General features: G+C 35.9%; 1 protein-coding gene across 2 annotated transcripts in view; it reads left to right on the top strand.

Annotated features, from left to right (window-relative positions):
• The window catches only part of ETNK1 (ethanolamine kinase 1), a 67,210-nt gene that overhangs the window by 20,798 nt on the left and 23,773 nt on the right, over positions 1-22,639 (top strand). For both annotated transcript variants that reach the window (XM_080810714.1, XM_080810715.1), the window contains exons 2-4: positions 663-922; positions 16,533-16,673; positions 19,371-19,513. In XM_080810714.1, the coding sequence (XP_080666840.1) occupies positions 663-922; positions 16,533-16,673; positions 19,371-19,513 (544 nt within the window). The remainder of the gene's footprint in view (positions 1-662; positions 923-16,532; positions 16,674-19,370; positions 19,514-22,639) is intronic.

Genomic DNA, 22,639 nt, shown 5'->3' with positions numbered 1-22,639 from the left:
AACCTCTCACTTCCTCTAATTAGGGTTGTGCATTTTTAGCCATAACATTCAAGTTTAAATTATAACCTGAATGCTTAAAAACAATTTCTAATGCATGTTGTGTTAAGTAACTCTTAAAATTAACATTTAAAATTAAATTTTAGAAGTTGGAGATTTACCACGATGTGTAACTTATGGTAGATTTATATTTGTATATTACACTTGTAAACATTATTAAAGACCTTTTATACGTTATATGCCATGCTGGAGGAGAGCAGTGTCTCTGTCTTCAGAGACTTTTGAATTTATTAGACAAAGGAGAAATTGTGTGTGTGTGTGTGTGTGTGTGTGTGGGTATATGCACATATTTGCAATGATTGCAGTACAATCATACTTTGAGATATAATAGGTATCAAAACATTGTGTGGAAGTACTAGAGATTGAATAATTAACACTTTTGGATCAAGAAAGATATAATGTTATAGGAATTATAGCATTCCTTTATCTTTACATCTAGAATTAAAATTATAGACATGTTAGATAAAATTGTGTTTAAAAGTTTATGTTAAAAAGTAGATACTTTTAATTATTACTTAATTATTTTAACCTATCTGCTGTTTCATTCGTTAAATAATGCTTTTTCCCTCATTTTTTCTTTCCTTTTCTTTTTTTTTTTTTGGCAGCTTTTCACAGATGGAATCACAAATAAACTTATTGGCTGTTATGTGAGTAATACAATGGAGGATGTAGTCCTGGTGCGAATTTATGGCAATAAGACTGAGTTGTTAGTTGATCGAGATGAGGAAGTGAAGAGTTTCCGAGTGTTGCAGGCTCATGGCTGTGCACCACAACTCTACTGTACCTTCAATAATGGACTGTGCTATGAATTTATACAGGGAGAAGCATTGGATCCAAAGCATGTCTGCAACCCTGCCATTTTCAGGTATATTTCTTTTTCTAAATAATTTTTCTTTTTGAAAAATAAGAGTGTTAAGTATGCTAAAGAAATTTTTTTTAAATATTTTTTTTTTTAAAGATTTTTTTATTTATTTATTTGGCAGAGAAAGATCACAAGTTAGGCAGAGAGGCAGGCAGAGCGAGGAGGAAGCAGGCTCCCTGCCGAGCAGAGAGCCTGATGCGGGGCTCGATCCCAGGACCCTGAGACCATGACCCGAGCCGAAGGCAGAGGCTTTAACCCACTGAGCCACCCAGGCACCCCAAGAAATTATTTTTTTAAACTGCCTTTTCTTTCTTTGAGCAACTATTTGGTTATCTTAGAAACTTTCTTTAGTTAGGGTTCTGTTTTGTTTTTGCTGAAGAAAAAAATCCTGTCTGCTGTCTCATCGTTGACTCTGCAAAAAAAAGACGGTGAGATGTGGTTTTGGATTAGTCTGCAGAATGTCAAGGCTTCCCCTTAATCAATTAATTATTTATTTTACTTTATTTTGTTTTTTAAAATTTTTATTCTGTTAATTAACATATGGTATATTATTAATTTCAGAGGTAGAGTTCAGTGGTTCATCAGTTGTATATAACACCCAGTGCTCATTACATCGTAATGCTTTCCTTGATGCCTATCACCCAGTGACCCTGTTTCCTACCCCCTCCTTTCCAGCCACCCCCAGTTTGTTTCCCGTAATTAAGATGTCTCTTATGGTTTGTCTCCGTCTCTGGTTTCATCTTGTTTTATTTTTCCCTCCCTTCCCCTGTGTTCCTCTCTTTGTTTCTTAATTCCACAAATGAGTGAGATCATAAAATTATCTTGTAATTATTATCTGATTGACTTATTCTGCTTAGCCTAATATCCTCTAGTTCCATCCATGTCTTTGCAGATGGCAAGATTTCATTTAAAAAAAAATTATTTACTTATTTATTTGACAGAGAGCACGCACACGTGTGAGTGCACAACAGGGGGAGCATCAGGCAGAGAGAGGGAGGGAGAAGCAGGCTCCCACTGAGCAAGGATCCTGATGTGGGGCTTGATCCCAGGAACCCGTGATCGTGACCCTAGCCAAAGGCAGTTGCTTAACCGACTGAGCCACCTAGGCGCCCCCCTTTGCTTTTTTGATGGCTGAGTAATATTCCAGTGTGTGTGTGTGTGTGTACCACGTATTCTTTATCCTTTCATCTGTTGATGGACATTGGGGCTCTTTCCATAGTTTGGCTATTGTGGACATTGCTACTATAAACATTGGGGTGCACATACCTCCTTAGATCACCTACATTTTACCTGTGGGGTAAATACTCAGTACTGCAATTTCTGGGTCATAGGGTAGCTGTATTTTTACCTTTATGAAGAATCTCTATATTGTTTTCCAGAGTGGCTGCACCAGTTTGCATTCCCACCAGCACTGTGAGAGAGTTCCATTCTCTCTGCATCCTTTCCAACATTTGTTGTTTCCTGACTTGTTTTAGGCATTCTGACTGCTGTGGAGTGGTCCCGTTAATTTTTTAAAGTAGTACTTGGACTAAAGCATTACACATTTTTTATTGCTAACTTTTGTAATCCAGTTGCTCGTATTTTCAGAGTTTCTACTTACTAAGATTCTTTAAATTCTGTTAACACTGTTCCTTTTAAACTTGTTATTTAATTTAGTGTATTAGGTCTTTTTATTAAACTTTAATTCAGTATGTTTTCTGTAAGAATAATTTCTTGAATATGCTAGCTCATTTGTTCAAAATTACTGTCTTTTTTTTTTTTTTTTTAAGGTTTTATTTATTTGACAGACAGGGACACAGCGAGAGAGGGAACACAAGCAGGGGGAGCAGCAGAGGGAGAGGGAGAAGCAGGCTTCCTGCAGAGCAGGGCACCAGATGTGGGGCTCGATCCCAGGACCCTGGGATCATGACCTGAGCTGAAGGCAGACGCTTAATGACTGAGCCACCCAGGCGCCCCCAAATACAGTTCTTTTTCTGCTCTTAAAAATTAGTGAATGAGCTTAATTTGAAAACTGCAAAAGTTCTTAAATATTTTTTTCTTAAGACCCCTTTATAACTCTTAAAGGTTATTGAAGACCTAAAGAGTTTCTGTGAGTTTTATCTATCAGTATTTACCATGTTAGAAATGAAAACAACTTTTTTTAAATACAAGAATATCAAGCACACATTGTTAGCTGTCAGGGTGATAACGTTATCAACACCACTTCATGTAGCTTCTTGAAAACTACAGCATTTACTCATGAGAGAATTAGAGTGAAAAGGTAAATAATATCTTATGAAAGTAGTTTTAACTTCATAAACCTGAAGGTTTTGAGTTAAACACAGTGTTTGAATCTCTAGGGTTCCTGGATCATATATATTTTTTAAAATTTTATTTATTTACTTGAGAAAAAGAGCAAGTGTGAGCATGAGCAGGGGGAGGGGCAGAGGGTTAGGGAGAGAGAAGCAGACACCCCACAGAGTAGGGAACCTGATGGAGGGGTCCATCCCAGGGCCCTGGGATCATGACCTGAGCTGAAGTGGTTGCTTAAGGACTGAGCCACCCAGGCCCCCGGCCCCCCCCTTTCTCTTCTCTTTTCTTTCTTTCTTTCTTCTTCTTCTTTTTTTTTAATATGTTTGTTTATTAGAGAGAGAGAGCCTGGACCGTATTTTAAGAGTTGCTTTATTAACTGATGAAAATGGAATGGCCCAGTATTTACCTTTTTTTTTTTTAAAAGATTTTAATTATTTATTTGACACAGAGAGATCACAAGTAGGTAGAGCAGCAGGCGGAGAGGGAGGGGGAAGCAGGCTCCCCGCTGAGCAGAGAGGCTGATGTGGTGCTCAATCCCAGGACCTTGAGACCAGACCTGGGCCGAAGGCAGAGGCTTAACCCACTGAGCCACCCAGGTGTTCCAGTATTTACCTATTTTAAACTGGTTTCAAATAATATTTAAAAATATTTTTGGCATAGAAATCTATCTACTCAAACCCCAGTTTTTAACCAGATAAGAGTATCTTCCCTTATGTGAGTGTACTGTTTAGAATGTATTGAAGAACTCTGATTAATAGATGTTTTTTCTTTTGTGTCACAATTTTTTGTGGTCTTCAGTTTTGTGTATATCATTCATTTATAAATCCTCAATCTTTTTTTTTTTTTTAGTATTTTATTTATTTGAGAGAGAGAATGATGGGGGGAGAGAGAGAGTGAGCGAGCACATGAGCAGAGGCAGAGGGAGAGGGAGCAGCAGACTCCCCAGCTGAGCAGGGAGCCCCACATGGGGTTCAGTCCCAGGACCCTGGGATCATGACCTTAGTGGTAGGCAGATGGTTAACTGACTGAGCCACCCGGGCAATCCTATAAATCCTCAATATTGTTCACAATGTTTGAGATACATATATATAACAGGATTAAAAGTGATTAGTTGAAATTAGGCCAAAGGAAAAGCTGGAGTTAGATTCAGATACAAAAAGTATATTCCATAAGTTTGTTAGAGAAGGGCCATATTAGTTTCTTGGTAACTAAAGCAGGAAGAAGAATACTAGTTTTAAGAGTCAGTGTCCAAAAGATGGAAGAAGAAAGTTGCTTAAGGGTAATACCACTTTTACTGGTGTAGCAGTCTTAACTACTTTTGTAAAACCCATACTTCCATGCATTTGACGTTGATATTCCTAAACTGTCTTTAACACACCGAATTTCAGCTTTCAGTTGAACGAACTATCCAATGGTTACTATTTGTTGGTCAGAGTTTCGCGTTCAGATTTCTCCCTTCTATTTACTCTGCAGTCTCATGATGGAAACTGGATGCCTAGGGCAGGTTTTTTTCTCTTTGAGTGATTGTGGAACATTATGGAATCTAAAGCCATGTGAAATTCTGTATATGGCATTATATCTTCATCATGAAGGACACACAGTGGAACCAGACTGCTTCAGATTTACGGGCTATGTGAATTTGGGCATAGCCCTTAAACATTTTGTGCCTCAGTTTCCTTATCTAAAAAAAATGAGAAGAATAATAGTACCTACTTCTAGGGTTGTTGTAAGGATTAAAGTTGTTAGTATATGTAAAAAGTTTAGAACAAGGCATGGCATATGTTAAACACTATGTAAATGTTAGCTTTTATAGTTATTATAATTTTTTTTTCCTAAAGACTTTTCACACTTTATTTGACTTAGGCAGATCTTATAATAACTTGTACATTAAGGTATTAAAGTATTTAGGCAAATTATAGATATTACTAGGATATTACTAATCAGTTGACTTTATTATGCTTTTATTATTTATTTAAAGATTTTATTTGTTTGAGTGAGGGAGAGAGTGTGCAAGCACAAGCATGGCGAGAGGGAGAAGCAAACTCCTCACTGAGCAGGAAGTCTGATGTGGGGCTCCATCCCAGGACCCTGGGATCATGATGTGAGCCAAAGGCAGATGCTTACCCCACTGAGCCACCTGGGCATCCTTTATTGTGCTTGTAGAAACATATTTTCTGAATTTTAAAATTCATAGACTTTTTTGCTGTTATGTACTGTTTATTATAACATATTCTATAGTATTCCTTGAGATGGACCTTAGCAGCATATAGATATAGCATAGCAAGTAATTATTGCCATCACTAAACCCCCCTTCTTGTTTGTGACAGACAAAACTAACCAGTCTTGAAGCTCTTTACCTCTGAACATTGATGAGATTTCAGAATCTTTCTTAACTAAGTGATTTGGGGTGATTACTACCCATGAGTTGTCCCTTGATTTGGTTTTTATTTTAACTTCCTCTGAGAAACCATTTTATATTAAAAAGTCAAGATTTTAGGGGCACCTGGATGGCTCAGTTGGTTAAGCATCCGACTCTAGGTTTCAGCTGAGGTAATGATCTCATAAATCATGGGATCGAGCCCTGCGTTGGGCTTCACACTCGGGGGAATCTGCTTGAAGACTTTCTCCCTCTGTCCCTCCCCCTAACTCATGTGCTTGCTGTCTCTCAAATAAATAAATCTTAAAAAAAAGAAAAGAAAGCTGGGGTTCCTAGGTGGCTTAGTTAGTTATGTGGTTGCCTCCAGCTCAGGTCATGATCCCAGGGTCCTGGGGTCAAGTTTGGCATTGAGCTTCCTGCTCAGCGGGAAGTCTGCTTTTCCCTATCTGTCTGCCTTTCTCCGTGGCTTATGCTTGCACATGCGTGCTCCCCCACCCTACCTCTCTCAAATAAATAAGTAAAATCTTAAAAAAAAGTGCATGCTTTTATTAAAAAATTTAAAAAGTCAAGATTTTATTTTTAATTGATACTAAAAAAGTAGTAATAGGTATGTTAACAATTCTTACTAGAGAAATAATAAAGTGATGGAGGCTAATACTGATTCAGCACTGAATATGAACTGGACACTTCTAAATACCTCTTTGTGTGTGTGTATGTGTGTATTTGTTTTTAAAGATTTATTTTAGAGGGAGAGATTGGAGGGGAAGGGCAAAGGGAGAGGGAGAGAGAGAATCCCAAGTAGACTCCCTACTGAGCATGGAGCCTGAAGCGGAGCTCCATCTCACAATCCTGAGATCGTGACCTGAGCCAAAACCAAGAGTCAGACACTCAACCGACTGAGCCACCCAGGCATTTCTGTATATGTTTTTTAATATTTTCTTATTAAGTGAACTATGCTCAGTGTGGGGCTTGAACTCATGACCCTGATATCAAGAGTTGCATGCTACACAACTGAGCCAGCCAGGTGCTCCAAAACTTAACCTTTTGTGTACTAATAAATTCAATTAACGATAATCCCAGGGTATAGGTAATATTAAGATCCTATTTTAATAGATGAGAAAAGTAAGGTACAAAGATTGTAGGTAATTTGCCGAAGGTCACATGGCTAGTAAAAGTATATCCCAAAGATACTAATGAGTATCTTTTTACTTCCTGAGGAAAGCTCATAAAATATAAAGGAAATAGTAAGGCCTTTGTTAATCACATAAAAAAATAACATTATGAAAATTTGTAGGATTGAAGTGAAAAGACTCAAGAAGAAAATAAATGCAGACTTTCTCCCATTTATTGACTTGTAATCATTTTATATAATTAAATAATTGTCATTAAGCTTACTATAGAATTTCTGTTTTAAAAGGAAAGCTTTCCATAATTGATTTTACTTAATCTTAAGTAGAAAGAATAATTATAGTCTTTTTTGAAATTTTTTTAAAGATTTATTTATTTTAGAGAGGGGGAGAGAGAGCGTGAGATGAGGAAGGGACTGTGGAGAGGGAGTGGTAAAGACAGAATCTCAAGCAGGCTTGCTGCTGAGCGTGGAGCCCCACACTGGACTCGATCTCACAACCGTGAGACCATAACCTGAGCTGAAATCAAGAGTTGGATGCTTAACTGACTGAGCCACCCAGGTGCCTGAATAATTTCAGTATTTGATCAAGAACAGTGAAATTTTGGTAAAGCTCACTTTGGTATTTGATACCATGTCATAAACTTGTTTGCATTAAATTAACTATATGACATTCAGAAAAAGATAAAACTGTGGAGACACTAAAAAGATCAGTGATTGCTAAGGGTTAGTGGGGAAGGAGGTGAATAGGAGAATAGGTGAAACAGGATTTTTAGGGCAGTGAAAATGTCTGTATGATACTTTATGGTGGATACCTGTTATAAATTTGTTCAGACCCATAGAATATACAGCACTAAGTGTGTACCCTGATGTAAACTATGGACTTTGGGTGTCAGTGTGTGTTCTTCATTTGCAACAAATGCACTACTACTCTGGTGTTGATAACGGAGGAGGTGATGCTAGTGTTAGATAGGGGGATTTTGGGAAATCTCTGAATCTTCCCCTCAATTTTGCTGTGAACCTAAAACTGCTCTAAAAAGTCTACTACAAGTAGCCTTTTCCTGTACTTTCAGTTAGATCTACTTATTTAGAATATATGATACAAATGCAGGCATATACACCTTTCATTTAAAAAAAATGCTGTTAGAGTCCAAATAGCAATACTTTTAATTAAGTTCTGTTATAATTGGCTTGAAATGAATGATACACTGAGTTGACTCACAATTTTGGAAAAAAGCAGAATAGAGTTTGAGAAAGGAAGGAAAAAAAGATGACAGTAAAGATATAGTTAGTTGGCAGTATGAGTAGTTAATACTGGCTATTTATTTTGCAATTAAATTTATTTCAGGTAATACAGTTCTCTCATGGGATAGTTAAATGTTCATACAGTTTTGCTAATTACTGTAAAACAAAATACAGAAGGAACTAATTAAGGAAGGGCATATTAATAAAATAGGTAACTTATAAATGATTTCAAAAGGAATGTTTTACTATTTTTGAGTATGTACAGTGAAGTATTTTTCAAAGAAATATCAAGTAAACAATTGAATGAATGATAATTCTAGAGCCCCAAGAAGAGGTTAGGTATATAAATATAGGATAATGTGCTTTATATATTTAGCTTTTCTCCTTTAAGAAATGAATTTTGGGGTGTCAGGGTGGCTCAGAGTTAAGGTTAAAGCCTCTGCTTTCGGCTCAGGTCATGATCCCAGGGTCCTGGGATGGAGCCCAGCATAGTGCTCTCTGTTCAGCAGGGAGCTGCTCCCCCCAACCAAACCTCCCCCAACCCTGCCCTCTCTGCCTACTTGTGATCTCTGTCTGTCAAATAAATAAAATCTTTAAAAATTTTTTAAAAATTTAAAAAATTAATTTCATATATTTATGATAAAAAGGGTCTTTCATTTATCAATTAATAGGGCTTATTACTAATTTTGGATTAGTTAGGTATCACATTTTGAGCCATTGTTATTAGGCGAACTGATACACAGCCAACAGTAAATGTTGATTGAGCCTTAGATCAAAGTCCACAGTGCTCTTTTGCTATGGTTCATTCAGACATAGCTACTTGCCTGTATTATGATTATTCTAGAGTATCTGCTTTGACTATTAAAAATCTGATACGTATTTATGTTTAGTCTAGGGTAAGAAAAAGAATTCAGGTAGTCCCTGCCCTCCTTCCAAGTAATTTGCAGTATGTGACAGACAATAATCTTGGAAAAAAGTAAGCAAATAGTATACACAGAAGAACAGAAAAGGTTTTCAAAAAAAGTAACTGTGGGAAATTAGGCAGTGTTTCACTGAGATCACATTTGAACTGGAGTTTAAAGGAAGAGGCAGAGTATATGGAAGAGGTAGTGAGGGAATGGTATGATAAAGACCACCAGGTTAACGATCAGCGAGTAATTCAGCTTCCGGAAATTTATCATGACTTGTTTTATTTGAACTTTTCTGTGGCAATCAAGCTCCACAGAGATATTCAGAAAATTTTTAAAAATTCACAGTTTAGGAATTTTCTCATCTGGTATTTCTTTGAAACTTGCCTTTTGCTAGGAATCCTGTCTGCAGTTTAATTAAAAACCACCCAGCAACAGATATAATGGGACAAAATGCAGTTTAAAATTAATTATTGCACATTTATCAAAAAGCATAAGTAGAAAACACTGACTTCCAATGCTGGGATGTATTGTAGTGTAACTGGTACTTTGTGAATTACAAGTAATACTGGTAATGTTCTCTTAGAAATTAATAGGGCAATATATAATAATTCATAAAAGTTATATGTTTATGTCATGACAGTGCTTATATTCAGATATAACCAAGGCATATCAGTACAAATACTATGCTACTTATTGAAATGATAATTTTGATTATTGTCTAAAATACGCAGAATGGCTGATAGGGGTTAAGATGGAAGAAACCAGCTTAATTGCTGAACTGTGGCTACAATCACAATAATTGGCTTATGTGAAAATCCAAAGGGTGTATGTAAAAATGAAGTAAACTATTGGGAGTGGTAGGATTAGGGATTATTTTTCTTTTCTTTTCTTTTTTTTTTTTTTTAATATTTTAGTTATTTATTTGACAGAGGGAGAGAGAGAGAGATCACAAGCAGGCAGAGAGGCAGGCAGGGCGGGGGGGGGAGGGAAGCAGGCTCCCCGCTGAGCAGACCACCAGATGCGGGGCTCGATCCCAGGACCCTGAGATCATGACCTGAGTCGAAGGCAGAGGCTTAACCCACTGAGCCACCCAGGTGCCCTGGGATTATTTTTCAATTAAAAAATTCCCGTTATTGTTATAATGCTATTAATTTTTTTTTTTAAGATTTTATTTATCTGGGGGAGAGAGATAACACAGGGGATGGGGGGAGGAGGGAGTCCAGCATGGGGCTCGATCCCAGGATCCTGGGATCATGACCTGAGCCGAAGGCAGCTGCTTAACCAGCTGAGCCACCAAGGTGCCCCTTGCTCTTAATATTTTAAAAGCCTCCAAGAGTGGGGACAGTTAATATTACTAGATATTTAAGAAAATTCTCTGAAGTGTTCAAATTTTTAAATGTTTTGCTTTATTGAGGATGGAATTTTAAAGTAACATTTGCCTTGGATGTTAGTGCAGTGAAGCCTTATTTATTATTTTTTTAGGGGGGCAAGTTTTTTTAAAATTTAGATTCAGTTAACTAACATATAGTGTGTTACTGGTTTCTGAGGTAGAGGTCAGTGATACATCACTCTTAAATAGTACCCAGTGCTCATGACATTGTGTTCCCTCCTTAATGCCCATCACCCAGCGACCCCATCCTCTCTCCCCCTCCCCCCCAGCAACCTTTAGTTTGTTTCCTGTGATTAAGAGTCTCTTATGGTTTGTCTCCCTCTTTGATTTCTTCATGTTTTTATCTTTTCCTCCCTTTTCTTATGCTCCTTTTGTTTTTTAAGTTCCACATATGAGTGAGATCATATAATTGTCTTTCTCTGATTGACTTTTTTTGCTTAGCACAATACCCTACAGTTCCATTTATGTTGTTGCAAATGGCAAGTTTTTTGTTTTTGTTTTTGTTTTTTTGATGGCTGAGAAGTAGTCCATTGTATATATATGCCACATCTTCTTTACCCATTCATCTGTTGATGGACATGCGGGCTTTTTCCATAGTTTGGCTATTGTAGACGTTGCTGGTATATAAACATTGGGGTGCACGTGCTTCTTTGGATCACTACATTTGTATCTTTAGGGTAAATACCCAGTAGTGCAATTGCTCGGTTGTTAGGGTAGCTCTATTTTTATCTTTTTGTGGAACCTCCATATGGTGTCCAGAGTGGCTGCGCCAGCTTGCATTCCCACCAACAGTGTAGGAGGGTTCCCCTTTCTTTGCATCCTTGCCAACACCTGTCCGTTTCCTGACTTGTTAATTTTAGTCATTCTGACTGGTGTGAGGTGGTATGTCATTGCAGTTTTGATTTGTGTTTCCCTGATGCAGAGTTGAGCACTTTTTCATGTGTCTTTTGGCCATTTGGATGTCTTCTTTACAGAAATGTGTGTTCATGTCTTCTGCCTATTTCTTTTTTTTTTTTTTTTTAAGATTTTATTTATTTATTTGTCAGAGAGAGAGAGGGAGAGAGAGCGAACGAGCATAGGCAGGCAGAGTGGCAGGCAGAGGCAGAGGGAGAAGCAGGCTCCCTGCTGAGCAAGGAGCCCGATGCGGGACTCGATTCCAGGACGCTGGGATCATGACCTGAGCCGAAGGCAGCCGCTTAACCAACTGAGCCACCCAGGCGTCCCCTTCTGCCTATTTCTTGATTGGATTATTTGTTCTTTGGGTGTTGAGTCTGATAAATTCTTTATGGATTTTGGATACGGGCCATATATCTGATATGTCATTTGCAAATATCTTCTCCCATCCTGTCAGTTGTCTTTTCGTTTTGTTGACTATTTCCATTGCTGTGGAAAAGCTTTACATCTTGATGAAGTCCCAGTAGTTCATTTTTGCCCTTGCTTCCCTTGCCTTTGGCGATGTTCCTAGGAAAAAGTTGCTGTGGCCGAGGTCAAAGAGGTTGCTGCCTGTTTCTCCTCAAGGATTTTGATGGATTCCTGTCTCACATTGAGGTCTTTCATCCATTTTGAGTCTATTTTTGTGTGTGGTATAAGGAAATGGTTCAGTTTCATTCTTCTGCATGTGGCTGTCCAGTTTTCCTGACACCATTTGTTGAAGAGACTTTTTTCCATTAGACATTCTTTCCTGCTTTGTTGAACAGTAGTTGACCATAGAGTTGAGAGTTCATTTCTGAGTTCTCTATTCTGTTCCATTGATTTATGTGTTTGTTTTTGTGCCAGTACCATGCTGTCTTGTTGATTATAGCTTTGTAATAGAGCTTGAAGTTCCAAATTGTGACGCCACCAACTTTGGTTTTCTTTTTCAACATTCCACTAGCTATTCGGGGTCTATTCTGGTTCCATACAAATTTTAGGATTATTTGTTCCATTTCTGTGGGAAAAAAAAAATGATGGTATTTTGATAGGGATTGCATTGAATATGTAGATTACTCCAGGTAGCATAGACATTTTCACAATATTTTTTCTTCCAGTCCATGAGGATGGAATGTTTTTCCATTTCTTTGTGTATTCCTCGGTTTCTTTCATGAGTACTCTGTAGTTTTCTGTGTATAGATCCTTTGCCTCTTTGTTTAGGTTTATTCCTAGGTATCTTATGGTTTTGGGTGCAATTGTAAATGGTATTGACTCCTTAATTTCTTTTTCTTCTGTCTCATTGTTGATTTATAGAAATGCAACTGATTTCTAAAGATTTCATTTATTTATTTGACAGAGACCACAAGTAGGCAGAGAGGCAGGCAGAGAGAGAGGGGGAAGCAGGCTTCCCGCTGAGCAGAGAGCCCGACTTCTATGCATTGATTTTGTATCCTGCCTCTTTACTGAATTCCTGTATAAGTTCTAGCAGTTTGGGGTGGAGTCTTTTGGGTTTTCCACATAAAGTACCATATCATCTGCAAAGAGTGAGAGTGTGACTACTTCTTTGCTGATTGATGTGCTTTTTATTTCTTTTTTTGTCTGATTGCTAAGGCTAGGACTTCTAGTACAATGTTGCATAGCAGTGGCTATAGTAGTCATCCCTGCTGTGTTCCTGAACTTAGGGGAAAAGCTCTCAGTTTTTCCCTATTGAGAATGATATTTGCTGTGGGTTTTTCATAGATGGCTTTTTTTTTATATTGAATGTATACTCTCTATCCTTCGACTGTGAAGAGTTTTTTTTTTTTTTTTTTTTTAAAGATTTTGTTCATTTATTTGACACAGAGAGAGAGAGATCACAAGTAGACAGGGAGGCAGGCAGAGAGAGAGGGGGAAGCAGGCTCCCTGCTGGGCAGAGAGTCCGATGTGGGGCTCGATCCCAGGACCCTGAGATCATGACCTGAGCCGAAGGCAGAGGCTTAACCCACTGAGCCACCCAGGCGCCCCTCGACTGTGAAGAGTTTTAATCAAGAAAGGATGCTATACTTTGTCAGGTGCTTTTTCTGCATCTGTTGAGAGTATCATATGGTCCTTGTCCTTTCTTTTATTAATGTAGTGTATCACCTTGATTGCTTTGTGGATATTGAACCAATCTTGCAGACCAGGAATAAATCCCATTTGGTCTGGTGAATAATCCTTTTAATGTACTGTTGGATCCTATTGGCTAGTATTTTGGTGAGAATTTTTGCATCCATGTTCATTAGCATGGGTTTGTAATTGGTCTGTAATTCTGTAATTCTCTGTAATTGGTCTGTAATTCTCCTTTCTGGTGGGGTCTTTGGTTTTGGGATCAAGGTAATGCTGGCCTCATAAAATGAGTTTGGAAGTGTTCCTTCCATTTCTGTCTTTTGGAACAGTTTCAGAAAAATAGGTATTAATTCTTTAAATGTTTGGTAGAATTCCCCTGGGAAGCCACCTGGCCCTGGGCTCTTGTTTGTGGGAGATTTTTGATTACTGCTTCAATTTCTTTGCTGGTTCTGGGTCTGTTTAGGTTTTCTTTTTCTTCCTGGTTCAGTTTTGGTGGTTTATATGTCTCTAGGAATGCATTCATTTCTTCCAGATTGTCTAATTTGCTGGTGTACCGTTGCTCATAATGTTTTTGTAATTGTTTGTATTTTTTTGGTGTTGATTGTGATCTCTCCTCTTTCATTCATGATTTTATTACTTTGGGTCCTTTCTTTTTTCTTTTTGATAAGTCTGGCCAGGGGTTTATCAGTCTTACTAATTCTTTCAAAGAGCTTCCTCCTAGTTTCATTGATCTGTCCTACTGTTGTTTTGGTTTCTGGTTCACTGATTTCTGCTCTGATCTTTATTATTTCTCTTTAACTGCTTGGGTTTAGGCTTTCTTCGTTGTTCTTTCTCCAGCTCCTTTAGCTGTAGGGTTAGGTTGTGTATTTGAGACCTTTCTTGTTTCTTGAGAAAGGCTTGTATTGCTCTGTATTTTTTTTTTTTAATATTTTATTTATTTATTTGACAGAGATCACAAGTAGGCAGAGAGGCAGAGAGAGAGAGAGGAGGAAGCAGGCTCCCCGCTGAGCTGAGAGCCCGATGCGGGGCTCGATCCCAGGACCCTGGGATCATGACCCGAGCTGAAGGCAGAGGCTTTAACCCACTGAGCCACCCAGGTGCCCCTGTTGCTCTGTATTTTCCTCTTAGGTTGCCTTTGCTGAAACCAAAAGAGTTTGAACAGTTGTGTTCTCATTTTCATTTGTTTCCATGAATTTTTAAAATTGTTCTTTCTTTAATTTCGTGGTTGACCCATTCATTCTTTAGTAGGATGCTCTTAGCGTCCATGCATTTGAGTTCTTTCCAACTTTCCTCTTGTGATTTAATTCCAGTTTCAAAGCATTGTGGTCTGAAAATATGCAAGGACCTAGTCTTTTGGTACCGGTTGAGACCTGATTTATGACCCAGGTTGTGATCTGTTCTGGAGAATGTTCCATTTGCACTAGAGAAGAATGTGTATTCTGTTGCTTGGGGATGGAATGTTCTAGATATATCTGTGATGTCCATCTGGGCCAGTGTGTCATTTAAAGCCCTTATTTCCTTGTTGATCCTTTGCTTAAATGATCTGTCCATTTCAGTGAGGGTTTGGTGTTGAAGTCCCCTTCTTTTACTGTATTACTGTCCATATGTTTCTTTGATTTTGTTATTAATTGGCTTATATAATTGACTGCTCCCATATTAGGGGCATAAATATTTATAATTGTTAGATCTTTTTAATGGATAGACCCATTAAGTATGATATAGTGTCCTTCCTCATCTCTTACAGTCTTTGGTTTAAAATCTAATTTGCCTGTTATAAGGATTGCCACTCCAGCTTTCTTTGGATGTCTATTAGCATGATAAATGTTTTTCACCTCCTCCTCACTTTAAATCTGGAGGTGTCTTTGATCTAAAGTGAGTGTCTTGCAGACAGCATATCAATGGGTCTTGGCTTTTTTTTTTATCCGACCTGATACCCTGTGTCTTGATTGTGGCATTTAGTCCATTTACATTCAGGGTAACTATTGAAAGATAAGAATTTAATGCCATTGTATTGCCTGTAAGGTGACTGTTACTGTATATTGTCTGTGTTCTTTTCTGGTCTATGTTACTTTTGGGCTTTCTCTCTGCTTAGAAGGACCCCTTTCAATATTTCCTGTAGAGCTGGTTTGGTGATTGCAAATTCTTTTAGTTTCTGTTTTGTCCTGGAAGCTTTTTGTCCTGGAAGCTTTTTATCCCTCCTTCTATTTTCAGTGACAGCCTAACTGAAGAAAGTATTCTTAGCATATTTTTCTCATTTAGTACCCTGAATATATCATGCCAGTCCTTTCTGGCTTACCAGGTCACTGTGGATAGTTCTGCTGACAGTCTAATGTTTCTACCCTTGTAGGTTATAGGCCTCTTGAACCAATGTGCTTTTAGGATTTTCTCTTTGCTTTGAGATTTGTTAAGTTTTACTATTAGATGTTGGGGTGTTGACTTATTTTTATTGATTTTGAGGGGGTTCCCTGGGCTTCCTGGATTTTGATGCCTGTTTTCTTCCCCAAATTAGGGAAGTTCTCTTTGCTGCAGTATACCTTCTGCCCCTCTCTTTCTTCTTCTTGGATCCCAATTCTAATATTGTTTCACCTTATGATATCATTGATCTCTTATTCCCCCCTCATGATCCAACTTATTTCTGTTTTGTGTGTGCTTATTCTTATGTTAATGTTTGCTGTTCTTGGTTCTGCAGATAAAAGATAACATGGATACATGTATATACAGCTTCAAATTATTTTATTGTTGAATAAAGAAGATTAATTCTGACATCATAGAATCTTAATGTTTGTTCAGGAAATTTGTCTTTAACACAGTTATAAGAATTAACTTCTGTAACCCATTTTTCTGCCCAGTTACCTTTTTACTTTAGTCCCCTCTTGTCCTTTAACCTAATTGACGAGGTTCAATGTTCAAAGTTCAAACTTTAAAATGTATCTCTGATTAATGTCTAATATGGGCTTTGAAATTATTTATAATTGTGTTTTGGTCCTAACCATTGTTTATGTAATCAGAATAGACCACCTACGTGCAGACATTCAACCTCTTTTGGACTCAATATTTATTCACTGAATTAATTGTAGGTGTTTCTTCCTATTAATGCTTTAAACATTTCCTTGCCTTTCCTTTGTGAGAGTTGACTTCACAAATTATTTTGACTCTTATATTAGGTAAAAATGAAATCATGTTATAAAATGAATGCACACTAAGTTAGTTTACTCATGAATAGAATGAATTCTATGATGCTTAACATTTTCTTTTTATGCTGCTTTGTTTTAAAACAGGCTAATAGCACGTCAGCTTGCTAAAATCCATGCTATCCATGCACACAATGGCTGGATTCCCAAATCTAATCTATGGCTAAAGATGGGAAAATATTTCTCTCTCATTCCCACAGGATTTGCAGATGAAGACCTTAATAAAAGGTAAATTTACTATTACATTTGAAATTGTTTTACCTTGTTTTGCTATGAAGTTTTCAAGAGAGCTTACGAGGTTTTTGTATATATAATCTGGTTTGGTTGCTGTCTTTGCATTTGATTAAGTTTGCACTGATTTATTTGACTCTCAGGTGGCACTACGTTAATATGACTGTCTACCTCAGCCAGCTCAAAAACAAAACAGGACAACAAAAACAACCCTTACAAAAGCCTGGGGTAGAGGTGGGGAGTGGGTAGAGGTGACCAGCCAAGAAACAAATAGAGAACATTTATTTGGAAGTAAATACAGTGATTGCCTTGAATGGTACTTTTTGCACAGAACGAGTTGGCCATGGAGCCCTTTTTATAAGAATTCTTTTTTTTCAAAGCTGTTTTAAATAGACCTAGAGATTTGCATTGGGCCAGTATAGTAATATTAGAGTGTGAAAAAGTTTAGATTGTCTTAGTTTACTGAGACTATTCAAGTCCTAGATAATGAGGTTGAAATTCAATTACTGGAGTCCTACTCAGCTTTTGTAAATCTGACTCCCCAGGTTCCAAGTAAGGTATTTCATCATTTTTTATTAAAAAATTTATAAATTAGCATTTAGAATCTAAATTATATGAACATGTTTTTATAGTGTGATTATTACTGGTACAAAAATTAGGAATTCTATTTTCTCCTTTATATCCAAAACATACTCCCAACTCTTGTATTCAGGAATTTTTCATTTTAAGAATAGTAGAGACAGGCAGGACCTATAGAGTTTTCTTATTTCTTACAATTCATAATTCTTTTTACTACTTATAATTCATTGCTATTTTGAGTTATTTTTTCAAAGTTTAGTTTGATTCACTCAGTGAATATGTTTTTATTTGTAGGTAGTTTATCAAACTCTGGATTTGTTAGGAATAGTATACCATTTTAACTGGGATAGGCAGACATCTGCAAATGTTTCCGTTTTGCTAGATACCCAAAAAATGACAGCATAAAAACACAAAATTCTCTTTTGAAGTAACTATTTTATTGAAAAATTTAAAAATAATGAAGAAGTAGGTGACAGTAGTGAATGTATGATTTTCTCAACTTTTTAAGATATATCGGTATGTGTGGGTTAAGAGTACAAGACTGTGGAGCCAGACTGCCTAGGATGAAGCCTTAATTCTGCCACTTAATGATTCTGCTATGATGGGGCACCTGGGTGGCTCAGTAGGTTAATAAAGCCTCTGCCTTCTGCTCAGTTCATGATCTCAGGGTCCTGGGATCGAGGCCTGCATCAGGCTCTTTGCTCAGCAGGGAGCCTGCTTCCCCTTCTCTCTCTGCCTGCCTCTCTGCGTACTTGTGATCTCTGTCTGTCAAATAAATAAATAAAATCTTTAAAAAAAGAAAATAGTTCTGCTGTGTTATCTTAGGCAAAAGTAAAATGGAAATAACAAGAGTAGTATATTTACCTTTTAGAGTTTTTATGAGGGTTAATTGAGTTAGTATATACAGCGTATGTAGAACAGCATGCGAAAAGCACCATGCCCTAATAGATAATCTACAACTAAAACTTTAAAAACAATTAAAATATTAAAAAATCTGTTCACATTCTGTTCCTTTTTGTTTGTATATGATTGTAATTATCATGTTCAGTCCTTTCAGTTCTGTTACTTCTAGTCAACTCTGTACCTTTCAGATAGATCCTTGAACCATTACACCATCTTGAAAAAAGTATATAAGGATTATTTTTGGTAGCGGTGTGTAAAGAAGAATACAGTAGTGGGAATATACAGACAGCAACCACCTGAATAGGCAAATTCATTAAAGTTAAGTTCATTGATAGAGAATCTTTATTATATTGTAAAATGGAAAAGTAAGGCTGCAATTTGAGAGATTGTTGAGAGAGAATGAAGAAAACAGTGTTAAGGGGAGAGAAAGAATAAACTAAGAGCAATACTTTAAGCCAGATGGTGCTATTGAGGAATGAGTGGTAGCACCATATTTTTGTTTTATTTTATTTTTATCAAATGAATATACATGTAGTGTAATGAAGAGTTCAGAAGATTGAAGAATTAAAAAGCCATGATCTCCAGTCCTGTTTGCCACTCTACCTACCATACTTCCCAGGCTCACTATTCTGAGACAGTTTCTATAATAGATAATGGAGTATTCTGTGATATGATTATCATAGATAATGTCTATGATTATCATAGAGTTGATAAGGTTTATCAGTAATAGTTGTCTGTTGACTTTGTTAGGTAAATTTAACTGATTTGTACTGCATTCACCCTTCAAAGCTTGAAATAGATATTTTAGTTCTTTAATAAACTGTCTTGTAACTTTACATAATATACTTAAACTTCTTTTTATTAAACTTTTTTTGTCTTGGAGACAAATGTAAAACATTTAGAATAGTGCTTACTAAATGTTATCTATTAAGTATATATATTACTTTCCTCCTCCAATTTTGTAATAACAGATTTTTTACTTTCCTTCCCTGCATTTTAACTTGTTTAGTTTGTTTTATTCATATTAAGTTCATTAAGTAAAGATTTTCCTTTATTCCAGCTTTTGTAATAATTGGCTTGGTTTAATTCAGAAGTCTATGTAATTGAATGGAAATAATTCACTAAAAATAGATGTTAGTCTTTAAACTTGAAAAAAGTCATTAATATAAGCAATATATAACTTTTTATTTTATTTTTTTTTTTAACTAAAAGGTTTTTAAGTGATATCCCAAGCTCTCAGATTCTTCAGGAAGAAATGACTTGGATGAAGGAGATTCTTTCCAACCTGGGCTCACCTGTTGTGCTTTGCCATAATGACCTATTGTGTAAGAATATAATCTACAATGAGAAACAAGGTAGGTATCTGACCTTAGCAGTAAGTAAAGTTGATTTCTTTGATGTTCTTAATGGTCCTTTGATCTTTATACCGCTAAATTTAATTCAGATGTAAGGATGAAGTCTTAAAAGATTTTCTTTTAGGTTGTAAAGTCATGGTAACTGCTAAATTAGGAATATATATTCTCTATATATTTGTATAAAATATGTTTCTTAGAAAGTTTGTGGTTCTTCTTAAGAGTTTTAAATGAAAAATGATAAAAAATGACTTTGTTTTTAAATTTAACTGTGAAAACCTATTTGGTAATTCGTGGTTTGAAAATGTACCAGCTTGTAATGGGGGTTATTGAAAAACCAACTGACATTGCACTGTTCTTAATAAATACAGAATTTTCTCAGTATTGGGAAGGACAACAGTATTAGAAGCAAATATGTCTCCAGATTTTCTGTTACCTGTTAATTCTGATTTGTTAGATATTTTGATGCTAAGGAGAGAGCCACATATGGAGGAAATGTTATTTGTACTTGTTGAAATTTATATCTGTTAAAGTAGTAATCAAGAAGCTTTGGAAATAGTTTTAGTAATTTTGAGGTACAGATAGTGATAGTTTTTGGTGAAATGTTTTCTGTGATTGTTCATATCTTGGTGTATCCAAATTCTCTGTTTCCGTATTTAAGAGACACTGGTTGTATTATATTATTGGATAAAGTGGTTTGAGGTTTGGTTGCTAAAACGTAGATGCCCCTTCAATGCTGAATTGAAATTTGAAAATACAATTTTGGTTTAAGGATTAGTATTAATTTAAAAAGTCTGAAACTATGAAACTTGCAATTTAAAGGAAACCAGTTTTGAGAATAGGCATTATAGTTGGAAGACTATTTTCAGTCAAAATTGTGCTTTTGTAAAGATACTAAAGTCAAACAGTTCTGATTAAGTGGTCATAATACTATGAAATTACTATTGTGACCATTCTTAATAGATTTTAAGTTGATACTATTCTAATGCAAAGGTGGTTTATATTTATAACTAACTTTAACTTGAAGAAAATCAACCAAAGAGCACTGTCAAGGATGGTAGATTGAAGCACATATTCTTAAAAACATGTTTGAATACATTTTATATTTTAGTGTGGATTAGAGATTCTATTTTTTAAAAATACATTGAGCTGACATCTTTATTTTGAATGTTGTGAAGTCTTTGTATGGAAACTTTTTTTAAAAAAAATCTTCAGGTGTACCCTAAACCATGGTGTACTTGACAGTGTTCTTTATTATTTATTGTCCATAAATTATATATAATGTTACATATAGAATATGTTATATACTAGTAACCAAATCTCAATGCCATTTGTGAGACAGAGAAGGGTATTAGTTATACATTAAAACGATGTATTAGCTTTTAAGCTCAGTGCAAGACCAAATAACACATCCTATATAATGAAATTTCAAGTGAGGGACTTCATCTTGTTGAAGTGGACACTCAGCTTTATTTTTAACTGCAAGTTAATCAAAGAGAATCTGTTATTTCCTTTGGAATATATTTTAACTTTTCATACTTTTATTTTGTAAGTTTCTTTTGCATATTCATTTCACAGAGCAAACTTGTTTATAAAACTAAAATATAAGGGACCAAAAAAATCAGATTACTTTGTCTTAGGTATTAAAAAAATGCATTTTTACTTTCAATCAGTTGCCTATTTAAACTGTTGATCAGTGATATGAAAAGTTCTCATATTTTCAGACAGAATCTTTCTGTTTCAGTTCGACTCTAAGATTTTAAGATTGTCATTTGCTTATTTTACCAAGAGTTACCTAAATCATATTTTTGTGCCTAATTTTTCTTCCCTACACAGAAGAATGAATTTCACAGTTCAACAAATGTAACTATTTTGTTGTATTTTTTTTTAGAGTTTTCCTTTCTTCAAGAAGTCTATTGTGTACCATTTGTTTCTTCTTGTCTTTGTGGTTATATTTGTGTGTTAGTTATGGATATGTTCTGTTATTTTTCCTTACCCGTGGTTTTATAGTGTCTTTTAGGAAGGCAGGTTTGGACATTATGGCATCCATTAAAAAAAAGAATCAATTGCTATGTGATACATAGCATTAAGAATATACAGTTGGAATGTTCAAGTAGAATCTAAAACTCATGAGAGTGTGGCAGGAGCTTTGTTCCGTGTATTATTATGTGTTTCAAATTAGGAGCTAATTGTTTAGAGTAATATAACTGTATGACATATTTGCCTTTAGTTATAAGGAGAAGATAGCATTCCTTGTGCTTAAGAAATTGTAAACTCTGTAAATTTAGTTATTAATGAACAAAAAGTTTAGACTATAGATTTAGTACTTACAGCTGCAATCTCAAGGAGGATAATTATAATTAGAACTAGGAACAATTTAACTGGTTAAATTGTTACAGTATCTAAACGCTAAGGGTGAAGTCTTTTGAGGTTAAAATAATTTTTACGTTGAATAAGTAAGTTGCATATTATATTCACAGATGTGTTTAATTTATCACTTGTTAAGTCATTCATGGGGTTTGAGTTCAGCACTTCACTATTTTGTACCCACTTGAATTAAAAATATATAAATAAAATAAGATGAAAGCCAAGAGATTGGCTTTAACATCATCAAGCTCAGTATCTCTCTGTAGTATGTTTCAGACCCTTCATTTCTCAGAAGTGCAGATTTTAGTTAAACTTCATGAATTTATACTGGTTCAACTTGTAGCCTGCACTGTGATTTTCAACCATAATAACTTAGATTTTTTATATTGTCATCAGATTAAACATTTCTAAGTAACTCGTAAAAGCAGATGTATTAGAGCTTAGTTACAACTATGAGAAGTTGGAAAGAATGTAGATGTTGGAACTGGTGCACTTAGGTTCACATTCTTGCTCAATCACATACAGAACTAGGTGATACCAGACAAATTATTTTAAATTTTTTAAAGATATTATCATTAAGTAATCTCTTACACCTGACATGGAGCTTGAATTTACAACTTCGAGGTCTAGCATGCTACATGCTTTACTGATTGAGCCAGCTAGGCACCTGCTTTGTATCTCTTTATTAAGTGCTTATTTTTGATTCTTGACTTTATGCACCAGAATCACCCAAGGTACTTGGAAAAAATGGAGGTTACTGGG

The sequence above is a fragment of the Martes martes genome (genome assembly GCF_963455335.1).
Source record: "Martes martes genome assembly, chromosome: 8".
Classification (NCBI taxonomy): Eukaryota; Metazoa; Chordata; class Mammalia; order Carnivora; family Mustelidae; genus Martes; species Martes martes.
This window is presented reverse-complemented; position numbering and strand designations above follow the sequence as displayed.